At 42.8% G+C, this 12,173-nt stretch overlaps 1 protein-coding gene across 19 annotated transcripts in view; it reads right to left on the bottom strand.

The window, feature by feature from the left end:
* Positions 1-225: 225 nt before the first annotated feature.
* The window catches only part of RBFOX2 (RNA binding fox-1 homolog 2), a gene marked incomplete at its 5' end in the record, with an annotated part of 176,447 nt that continues 164,499 nt past the window's right edge, over positions 226-12,173 (bottom strand). For 17 of the 19 annotated variants that reach the window (XM_082240257.1, XM_082240249.1, XM_082240262.1 and 14 more), the window contains 3 exons: positions 226-4,916; positions 5,504-5,576; positions 7,330-7,418. In XM_082240257.1, the coding sequence (XP_082096383.1) occupies positions 4,872-4,916; positions 5,504-5,576; positions 7,330-7,418 (207 nt within the window). In that variant the 3' untranslated portion in view covers positions 226-4,871. Of the gene's footprint in view, positions 4,917-5,503; positions 5,577-7,329; positions 7,419-12,173 lie in introns of those variants that run through there. The other 2 variants (XR_014224019.1, XR_014224020.1) reach the window with 2 other exon arrangements.

The following is a 12,173-nucleotide window of genomic DNA, read 5'->3' as shown; positions in this document are numbered from 1 at the left end:
CAAATCCTGGGCGTATCCTTAATGATTCTGAAGCTTCAACCTTGAACTGCTGATGGCGCTGTTGTCTAAAGGTTCAGAAACAAGGAAAGACCAGGATTGTTGCTGGATTACAACTCCCATCATCTCTGACCACTGGCGCAGGATCCCCATCACTGTCGTAAATGGAAACAGGAAGCGGGGACTCGTATATGAAATCTATTGAATAAAAACACTTTAGTCCAGGAGTGGTGTTTCTCTCTTTTATTTAAAAACAGTGCTTCATTACCATTTGCAAAGGGTGAAGAAGGGCTCCTCCCTTGCTTAGAGTTTATAAAAGCCAGCAACATGATCAATAATTTATACACATGGATAGTAATACAAAAAAAGGAATAAAAGCTAAAGATCTAACTACTCCGACCTTCACAATTCCAGCTACTTGATAATAATAAGAGTAACCCAATGAATACTGTATGGTTTGAAAGCTACTGTACAATATGATACTTAACCAGGGGGCAGGGGTAGGGGTGTTAGAGACTTCTACTTCTCCAGTGTCAACAGGGAAATGAGACCCTGGACAAGCAGCTTGGGCACCCTGGGAATTGATCCAGGAGGGGAGAGCGTCTAACTACAATGCATCCTATGTCCCAAGGTGATCTGGCAAGGGAGAGGTGCAGGAGACACTGCAAGAATGGGCAAATCAGTTTGGGGCATTTCAGGCCTTGCACTGAAAAACTCCCAAGTATTAAATCAACTCGGGCAGTTAGTAAACTCTAAATTGTCTTGGTACTGCCCTACAGTCCTGCCTGACATTTGCCACTGGGCCAGGGTTTTGCCCCAGCTATTTACACATTATTATTTTTTAAGCAAAACCAAAAACTAACCCAAATTATATCTCCAGGATTACTTTTACCTCTTTTAGACTGTAGGCAGGGTGAGCTGCCCAAAACTGCAATGCATGACTATTTTGAATATATAACTAGATTCCTTGACAAGTTGCTTATTAAAGCAGCAAGAACTGGACTCCAATCTTCCGCCACTGAAAGAGAGAAAACCAAGCAAGATGCTTCCAATCATTCCTTAAAAAACAAAAATGAGGGGGGGGAAACACTATTAGCTAAGTGGCATGATGAAGACTACCAGCCAAATTAATACTCCAGTGGACGGCTTTGGGGCAGGGGGACGGGGACGGGGGGACCTTGGCAGGAAAGATGGCAACTGCTGAGGAGCAGTTGCTGTTTTATTCAGTTTCCAGTCGTCCTCAACTGGCAGTGTTTAGATTCGATTTATCTGGAAGTCCTCCTAATATGTACCTGGCCACAGCCTGGAAATGTCAACTCGACAAAGTTACTGCAGAGGATTACATTATTCCCGGTGTGTTCTTTCCTCACCGTTAGCTATGGCAGACAGCTCTGAAAACTGACATCTTACTGCAGTTTGCTTCACAGAGGAGAATCGGGAGCGATGCACTGTGTGTCTTGGGATTAAACTGACCAGGGGAGGGTGAAGGAGAAGAACACCCGCAAAATACACGGAAAAGACCAGTTTTACTCGACAACCAGAAATCAGCTTGCCTCATTAACTGGAGGTTTCATTTCTTTTCATTACAGAATAAAAAGCAATTTCAAAATAGGAAAGGGAGGCAGGGAGTGGGCAGAGAAGAGTGGGCTGTTCAGACAATATCATCATCAAAATAGTGTTTTATGCAACGAAGAATCAAGTCACACTGGTGTATACTACAAACATGTTTGACATTCCCAAGAGCATGACAAATAAAAACAAACACACACACAAAAACCCTTTACACTGGTTCTTCACCTTGTTCGTTAGGGTTTTCGCTTTCCTATGTTAAAACCAGTGCAAACCGGCAACACCCTATTTTAGTCTCCTTGCCCACCAACCCCAAAAGAGCTAAGGATCTCTCAGATGCTGGCATGCTGGAGCACTGACAAGCAGCATTATATCTCCCAGATTCCCTCCCAACTCCCTCTTCAGGAGTGGGACACAGCAAAGGATACTTCGGCTAAATTTGGTTTCTACCCTTGAAATTTGAAGTGATCCTCCACATCTATTCTAGTATTGAGGGTTGCTCTTAGGAAGACCTGCAAAGCTTTAACTTTGTACCCACATCTATAAAGGTGTTGCAGCCACTCTAGGAAGGATAACCGTATAATATCTTACTAAAAAGCTGCAATATAACAAGACCGGTTCGTTAAGATATTCTGAGGCTTACCTGTAGATGGGAATGTATTGTCAAAGTGACATCACTGACGAGCACAGAAGAGGGGAAGCCTTGTTCTTTCGTTTAACAGGAAAGTGCCTTGATCAAAATCAGATTTCAGGGCATGCACAGCAGCTCAGATAAAGGCCAAGGTGACCGATGCTCAAACCAGGAATTATTTATAATGGGATGTGCTAGTAGGTCCACTTGGCCTTTCATGACCAGCACTCAGTGGTGCTCAGATTCCTTAATGGAAGAATTACATAGCCTGGAAAATCCATTTGCATCCAAACCACCTGATATTTCAAATGCAAGAGAACTATATGCAAACTGCATCTTTTCTCCATAATGCTAACAGAAGGCTCCCTTCCTATGTGGCTGGTAATGCAGTTCAGAGGTATTTGCTGTGTCTCATTCCTCTAGCAGGAACCCGATCCTAACCCCCCCCCGACTCCCCCCCCCAATCCACTTTGTGATGGAAACAGACTTCTGGAGAATATGACACTAGAAAATTTATGCAAGTTGTAAAACCTGACCTTCCTCTTAATTTTCCTTGATTTCATGTTAGCCCTGACACCCCACTCCCCTATTCCATATTTTCAACCTAACTAAAATATTTATATACAAAAACCAACAGAAATTGTCATAAACAGCAACAAACCAAACTTTGGCTTGAAAAGCAAGACAACAAAAACAAAACGAAAACAAAAAGTGGCCAATAGGCTGGCAGTTTGGTGTCGCCTTGTTCCGGAGAATCAATATGGTTAAGAGTCTCTAGCTTAATTCAGATCTCCTCTGTCCTTCTTGCTTCAGGAACCCTGTTCAGCATCCTTGGTGCTCTCTGGCAAGCGCTGAGAGGGCACTACAGGAGTGGGAGCAGAAGATGCAAGTTATGTGTAGGCTGGGTCAGCGAACCTCCTCAATAGCGGCAACAAGGTGTCTCCGTTCCTAAGCTGGCATCACTGGTGGTGAGCAGATGATGGCAGAAGTTGAGAAGGCTTCAGCTACAAGTCCACCCCTAGCTGCCCTTTCAGGGGCGAAAGGTCACCCAGTACCAATGTAGGCAGGCCAAGGAGCCAAAGGGAATTGTGCTTCTCTAACATGTAGGGTTTTTTTCAGGACAAAACTGCAGAGAGTCTGCAAGAGGCGCTGAGAGAATCAAGAAAGCTTAGAGGGCAAAGCAGGACCTCATCTGCCCCTTTTAATTTCCAAATGTTGGCGGCAGATGTCTGGGAGCAGAGGCTTGCTTGTCATCACACTCATGCTTCTATAGCAATTTACAAGATAACCCACTGCATAATAAAAAGGACATTCCATGATATTTAAAAAAAAATGTAAAGGAGGGGGATCCCTGGGCTCAGAGTCTTTTTGAAGACCTCACAACCTGCACTTCATATCCAAGCTGAGCAGTATGGGCACAGATTTCTCTCCAGAGAGGCAGAAGATGACCCACTAAAGGCTCTGTGTTACATAATAAGTCAGAAGTTTCTTCCATTTATAAATCATGTTTTGAAATATATTTCTGCTTGTCCCCAGACGCTGAAGCTACACAAGGATTACTTTAAGTATAGTTTTGCAACACAAAATATCGTTCCCACTGCCTCTGCTGCTTTTCTAGGTTCATAATCCAGGCCATATTCTTCTCTTCATGCACTTTTTTTGGTGGCATACTTGCAGCAAAGCTAAGTATCTTAGGGTGAAAAGAAGAAGGATCTTGGAAACTGGGTGGCTGATTAGCTCAGAGTGGCACTGGTGCAAGCTCCCCCACCCTCCAATCATTCTTCTATAACTTCAGGGTGTGCACGACATGGCCATCAGATTCCTTGTTATTGAAGATGTAACTCTTCACCATGGCTTCAAGTTCTGCAGTCATTGTCCCACATCTGCTGCTCCTCCAGAAAAGAAAAGAGGGGAAGGACAGGAAGAGAGGAAGACCATAGCAAGTGAAAGAAACGAAGGACAGCCTTGGTAGTGGACGTTAATCACTAAAGGGGGGCCTTATGTATAGAAGCAGTAAGATCATAAATGTATTTCAAGTCTTGTCCCCCTAAAACCATTAACAGACGAAGTCTTTGGGCAGTTTTGAGGAGTCTTGTCTTGAAAACTCTAAAATCTTGACACTTCTAGAACTGTCCTGAGCCATGTTTGTCAGGTGATGATAAAAAGGGAACATTTTGTGTTTCCAAACAGCATGCAGGTTCCAGCTGCAGCCAATCAGCACTGCCCTTTGCAGGCGGAGGGGGCTATTCCTTGTGTATCGCAGGCCTCAGGCACCAGACCCAGGTAAAATAAAACGTCTGCATGTTCCTGATTTAGTTCCATGATACTGGTTCCTAATGGTGCTCCTTAGCACTATTCATTTCTTTTTATGATTGGTAGGATAAGCTACGCATATACACACATGGAAATGCATTATGTTTACCACAGTTTTTAAAAAACAAAACCAAAAAAACCCCAAAAATGCACAATCTTTGGAACAAAAGAATTAAAGGCAGAAATTTAAAGGAAAAATACATATTCAAAGAACATAGTGAGGTATAAAAAAGTATTTCTCGTTTTTTTTCTTTTGTTTTCCTCCTCTTCTTGCTATAGAGTTCCTCTACTAGTAAATATTGCAATAGCCAGGCCTCATGAACTGGGGGGGCTGTCCCACTTGCAGGGGGCTCATGTCACTTCAGTAAGGGGCGAATCGGCTGTAGCCACCTCGGTATAAACTTGCCTGCAGAAGATAACAGACAGGGGCAGGGGAAAGACGGTGGTTAGGTGGCAGTCTCCAGCATGCGTCTATGAATATTACGCCCCATTTACACTTCTTAGATCAAGAGCAGACAATCTGTGACAACGGCAGACCCTGCCCTTCTAGCCTCCTAGTTCTTCTTTATTGTTGGTCTGTGCCCTTCTGGTTGCTAAGTCAGTTCCTTTGGGCGTCACAGCATGGATCTCTGGGAGCCAGCATACAGAGCTGAGTCTACATGTCTTAGAAGCTAAACCAAAAGTTGCTCTCAAGGAATGGAAGATCATGAGCAGACAGACTACTTGTAGAAAAACCTGGGAATGCTTGAAAGCAGAAATAAAGGAAGCTGGGGACTGTTATAGCTCAGCTTCCAAACAAACCATTAGGAATAATTCACAGCCCCTCTGGCAGACACAACTCAATAAACCAATGTCCAGTTTAAAACACGGTACTTCTGATGCTTCAGTTACAACCCATGATATTATCTAGAGACACTATTGCAGGCCAAGGTCTCTTGGTAAAAAAAAAAAAAAAAACACAACCTGTGAATGTGAGAGAAAAGACATACTCACCACAGCGCCAACTCCATAGCTAGCGGCAGGGGCAAGGGCGTGGTAAGGGTCTGCTGTGTACACCCTGCCATAACTGAAGAAAGAGAAGGGGAAGGGGGCAAAGTCACTTCATAGGCTTACAAGACATCTGCTTCATCAGAGAAAAAGGAAGCTGTATGGTCCCTTTTCTCAGCTCTCCATATCCGAAGAGGCAACTTATTTCAAGAAGGAATTCTTGAGTTGATACACGGGGCTGCTAACTCTAAATGCTCAGAAATAACGAGCACCCAAATAGTAAAATTAAATTAAAACTTCGTCCTTAAAAAAAGTCATTCTGGACTGCTTTTGCCCACAGCAAGCAAGTTGCCTTTTGTTTCAACATGAGAGGGTCATGATTTTAGATTTCAAGAAATCCTTAATCCTGCAACCCATAAAATGGCTATAACTGATCATTTAGGTAGGTAGGCAGGCAGGCAAGTGTGAGTCTTGCAAGGAATGAGGCACCTTAAGACACCCACTTTAAGTGGGTTCCCAAAATCCAGAGCACACACTAATGCAAAAGAGGTGGCATTCAGGCACATGCTGCAGGAATGCCAAACAGGGCTGTGCAATGGGAGCTTGAAGTAAAAGGTACAGAATAAGAGCGAAAGTTACACAAATTGTACTTCCAATGCAAATGCTTTGTTACTTTGTAAGCCACTCTTAATTATGAAAAATTGCTCTGCATATAGTGCTTATGATCCAAGGATCTTTAACCACTTGACAACTTGCAGCCATGCCACCAGCAGAGAAATGGAGGCACGCAAAAGAATATTCTCCTATCCATTTAAAACTAGCTGATGGCTAGTGAAGCCACAAAATGGCTGCCATTCCTCTCTGTCCCCGTCCCCCCCATGCTGCTTCATGCAGGACTTGCAGGGGGCAGGGGTGGAGATGTATAAACGGCCTGTTTCAAATGACAAACAGAGTAATAATTTAATAGGTTGACATTTTGAGTCTGGTAGCTAATAAGGAAAGTGATGAACTAGGAGGGTTGATCCACACCACCATGTTTTTATAGTGGCCTCTTGCAATCAACACAGAGCAATAACACAACAGGTTTGCATTTCTGCTGGTCTTTGGAGAAAAGAACCATGCACCATGCACCAAGCACTATCCGTCATGGGGACTGAAAGGTCTGATAATTTCTACTGCAGATCAGGATTCAAAGGAGGATAGAGCTGGGTTGCTGCAACTTCACAATGCTGCCCAGTGACTATCTGGGCACAATCTAGTGACAAGCCATTTATTTAGTCACAGACAGCTATTCACAAAAACGCATGAGAACCCACCCCCGAGATCTCTCTCTCAGTACCTGCAGAGTTTCCCATTCCATCCCACATCTGGTCCAGGACACAGGATGAGGGCAGCAAGGCTCATCACCAGTGGGGCTAAAGCTGGGCCTGTTTATTGTTCTCCTTCGTGAGTACAACTTGCGTGGCATCCACAACGCAAGCAATATAAACTAATGCACCCTTACACAAATTACCACTGTCCTTTCCGGCACCCAACGCGTGACAATCGCAAAGGCCAGTGCCTTGTCAAAGGACTAGGAGCAGAGTTGGCTGCTTTGCTCCTGACACAAAGCCTAGCTGCCTCTTTTGGAAGAGGGAGGAAGTGATGATGCGGAACTATATGCTTAGAACGCACTTGCCGCGTAACAGCTGCTAGCTACACTGCCCAGTTGGAAGTGGTGCTTTTAAAGTTTGCATCCAGGGTGTGTTGGGAAGCATGGGGCAATGGAGGGCTGGGATGGAACAATACCCTTTGATCCCCAGATACACCGGAACCACCCCCTCCTTACATACCCATCGCTGTAAGCCGCTGCAGCGGCTGCAGCAGCAGTGGCTGCCGTTGCGGTAGCAGGCTGTGCATATCTGTAGGCTGCATATCCGCCCTGCAGGAAAGAAGAGAACTGACTTTATAGATACCTGTCCCCTCAAACAAAGTGGAGTCATACATACAACACATAGAGAGGAGGTGTTTCAAACTGCATCGACTCCGATGTCACATTAAATCATGAGAGGCTGCCCAACCCCTTTGCATATTTTGTCATTTCCCCCTTCCCCCAAGTGGCGGAGGGGAAATTCCACATCACACATGTCTCTTGTCAGACGATTCGGATGGAAGAGACTCTGCTATGGTAGTCTCTGCAGGAGGATGAATCAGCAAGAAAAACAAAAAGAGAGATGCTGTCATCCCACCCCATGACATAACCACGGTAAAGAAGAGTTCCTTGGGAGGGAGCAAGTGTCACAAATGGTTATCATTTTAACCAGAATATTGCAGAATAACTCAAGAGATTCTCCTACTTTATTGTTGTTAGTTGAGGAAAAGGGAAAGTTTCAAGCCCAGATCCTCAAGAGAGGCATCAAGATGCACATGAACCAGTTTCATAGCCCTGATCATCTGGGCTAGCCAGAACCGAAAGGGTAGATAACCCAAGAGACAAGCAACTAACAGAGTCATCTCTAAGGGCAGCAAATGTATAATGCAAGCTGCATGGCGCTGCGCCACACACACACACACACACACACACATGAAAAGAATTGTCCCCAAGTAGGTTTGCTTAAATTGGATGGAGGCCTGAAATTCATCATTACAGGCACATGTACAAGGTAAAGTCAACATTTGAGAGGCAAATTCTATACATGAAAATACATGTTGAAATGAAATCTCAAAAGCAGACTGTGTCTCCAAAGAACTAAAGTGCCCTTCATATGGATGGACTTCCTTCCTGCCATCTCATTCTCCCCCATTTCTTCAGTCAATTCAGAATACCTCTCTGTGTGTGTTTTTTCCCCAGCCTCTTCTTGCTATGCCAAAGTCTTCCCACTTAAGTCTCTGCAGCAGCACTTTCTTGCTTAGGACAAAGACTATGACTGAGTCTTAGCTTGTAATACCCTCCACTTATCTTTTATGAACTACCATATCTGTAACACACAGTCTTCATCAGCGAAAAACAGCATGCTTTCCTCACCCCTCCATTAAACCCTCCACAAATCCTTTACACCTTCTATAAACCATTTCCTGGACTACCACTACCCCATCTCTTCTCTGTATCTGCTGCTAGTCACATTTAAGCTCCCCTTACCAAGCCTCGTAACCCCATTTTCTCTCATTCATGCAACTACCTGCCCATACTCCCAACTTCTCCCTTGCACAAAACTGCCTGCCTGTCTCAACCTGAAGTCTTTAAAGAGGGACTCAGTTCAAGTCTTCATGTTGTACAGCCACATGTTGTTAGTGTTACTAATATTAGTAAATATTGCTTAAGAGTAGAACATTATGAAGAGACATTAATCAAGTTTTCTTTTAATGCGTGGCTCAGCTGTACAATATGATTTTATGGAACATTTGTGCTTTGTTGCTGGACCTTTTATTTTATTTTAATTGTTCTTGGAATACAATTTAACTTTTAAAAACACTAGCATGTTCTAGGTCCCCATTGCAATCATTAGAAGGAAACTTCTTATTCCATCTTTTTATTTTACCATATTGATAAAATTGATCTTATTGCAATTTTACTGGACCAATGACATAATTAAGACAAATGATGTAAAAACAGCTTGAAAATGATATCCCATGGAATGGAGAGACCTTCTTCTTTTCTAAAAGTTCCATCTCAACATTCACTCAAAAGGCTTATACAGAACAGAAATTATAACAGCAAATCATGAAGCTTGAAACTACTGTCACTGAGTTAAACATCCTCTGTGTAAATAAAGAAGATATTGTGTGGGTTCTCAAACTTGCATTATGCCAATAACCCAAGAATTCCAGTAACTCAAAAGATTTCGGAAAAACTAAAAAGAATACTAACATGCCTGCAACCAACCTAGGGTTCATTCAATAAAAATATGCCATTTCACCTCACTTGTACTTTAGGTTCTCTGAGATCAAAATGGCAACTACTACCTTATGAAGTGAACCACAAGGCTGCAAAAGCCAGGTGCATGTTTTGTCCCATCTATTGCATAGTATCCATAGCTGTGCAGGACAATTGTAATTTTAATTTTATACTTCTGTCTTTTATTGGAGTTACTGTATTTCAAGGGGGGGGGTGCAAGGAAGAGGGCAGCCTAAAACAAAAGAATGCAGATGTGTTAGAAGTATGGAACAGATTCATTATGAATGCAAATTCAGTATGAACACAATAGTATCTCCTCCCCATCTAGCTATTACAGGTGGAGAAGCTCATAGTAAATATTGCAAATTTTTCAGTTGTTCCACTTCTGCAGTGTACAAACCCTTTGGAAATGACTAATCTTCAAAGCTCTATTGGAGGGAGGGGGGTCCTTCTCCCTGATTCACATGCAAGTTGCTTTACCTATCTATGGTGCATTAAGGTAATTCCAAAAATAGGCACCAAAATAGTCCCCTGCTACAGCAGAGTGGAGAACTGCTCTATTGCATCTCCCTAAATAGGGAAATGACATGACACTAAGCCTACCACAGTAGCTCTGTTTTAATTCTTTGTTAATCCCATTGTGCTGCTCACTAGTAGCTAAGAGAGAATCTTACAGTGAACAGCAGATCAAACTAAGCTTTGATACACATTCACAGCAATCATCCCTTTTCTTTCCTTTTTCGAAAATCAGGCTGCAGAACTACCAATGCATCTGATATTCAGGCATGCTCAGATTTAGCCATTTCCGTCTTTGGCAACAGTGACGGCTGAGCAGCTTGCCTCAAAATGTGCCCAGCGCGCTCCTTTCCCAAGATATTTTTCTACTGACATTTCAGATAATCAGTTGTGTTCGGCAGGATTGTGAACATGAGGACAAGATGCAGTTTGAAAAGAAGGAAAGGTTTTCCCCATTTCAGTCTCTTTAACTTGCATTTCTTGTAAAGGAATAAAACAGAGCAGAATCAGGGTGGGAAAAGGGAATGGTGTAACATTTATTAATCAAATTTGACAAAGAAAATGAAAACTAAGCATGCCGACATTTGGAACTAAAAACAACCAGCAAAATCACCACGTTCAGACTGATATTGGCTAGTTCTATCTATCCCAGCATTCTCTTGGGACAGCAGTTTGCCCTAGACTCTACCACAAGCTTGGTGAAGTACACAGCCTCAGTAACTAGAGCGTGCAGCCACAAAGACCTGCTATTACGGAAACAGTCAGTCACCACTGGAGTTAACATTGCATACCTTAAACAAGTCCCATATACACCCCAAAATAAATAAATAAATAAATAAATAAATCCCCACCCTAACCCCGACCCACACCACAAATGTTAATAATTATAACAAGCAATAACCCATCTGTTATATCAGAGAAGGGAACAGAGACTCCACTGAGAGATTTAGAGCGAGATCTTAACATTTCTTCAGCTGACTGCACAACGAATGGAGGGGAAAGGAAAAATAATTCATTGGAAAAATGAAGTTTAAAAGGTTGATGTGTATTTTCTGGTAAGCATGCACTTATGCAGAGGTGAAATTGTTAATACAAAATGGCAGATGTGTACGTGTGAATGACTGCATCAGTGTTGATGCAAAAGACTGCAAATCCTTACTATGGATGTGTTGAATGAAGTCAAGAGCTGGGATTAAATGAATCTCTAACATGCTCCTCACTGAAAAGGAAGAAGCATGTACAAGTAGCTGTTTGTGTTGATGGTGCTTGCTTGAAATTTAGCAGGTCATAATGCAACAAGAAAAAAACTATGTAATGAACTTATTTCTCCAGCCCATAGGAATGTTTTAGATGTGTGTCTGTGAAACAGACATGTAAAATCCTGGTGCAAGATTCTTCACGCAGCAGGACTTTCTGGACTTTTGCACTACTCTGAAGTTATCTGAAATTCCTTAGAGCATGCATAGGGGACCCTGCAAAACATCACCCTCCTACAATTATGGCATGTCCACGGCTCTCCCAGAAGAGGCCTGCTGACTAGATCACATAGGATTATCCTGTTCTCCCCCCCTCAAGTATTATTTTACACTTCTCTGCAGCTACTCACAAATAACCCTAATCATCGCAGGACAGCCTTAAAAGCAATATTGAGTGTTCTTGTCAACCAGTGAAAGGGACAGATCATGACCAGCTGTTCTATATTTCTCTGCAGCTGGGCAGTAATGAGCATATGCTTAAAATTATTTAATCTCAATTTCTAGGTGATTTGTGCCAAATCCTCCAAATTTCAATTAGGTAAAGGACATTGACCGCATTGTCATCACCTTCAAAACCAATTGAGTTTAACTGTGAGCATGCGATGCCAGATTCCTTTCTGCCATAAACAAAGCCTCTATCGTAAAGAGGAAGCAAGGCAGGGGAGGGAAGCAATGTGGTCGTGGCTGCTTAAGGAGCAAATGTACGACAAAGGAAAGGCTCTTCACATTGTATGGCTATCTGCTTCAGCATGAGGACATATAAATGAGAGCAGCAAGGACAGGTGCTGCTTTAGTAAAGTGGGAAGCTGTCTTTAATTATGCTTTCCCATCCCATGTATACATAAGGAGCCCTACAAAGTTGGGTTGTAGGGTTCTCATCTATCAGTCACTTGGGATATCCTGAGCAATGTGGCAGAAATACACCAAGCTCAATTATTCTGCTTTCTGGAGGGCAACTGAAAAAGCAGGAATATAAACAACAGCTCAGCAACCGAAGGCATAACGAAACATCTGTCTGGATTTTTGAGTA

The sequence above is a fragment of the Podarcis vaucheri genome, assembly GCF_965113315.1.
Source record: "Podarcis vaucheri genome assembly, chromosome: 10".
NCBI classification, from domain to species: domain Eukaryota; kingdom Metazoa; phylum Chordata; class Lepidosauria; order Squamata; family Lacertidae; genus Podarcis; species Podarcis vaucheri.
This window is presented reverse-complemented; position numbering and strand designations above follow the sequence as displayed.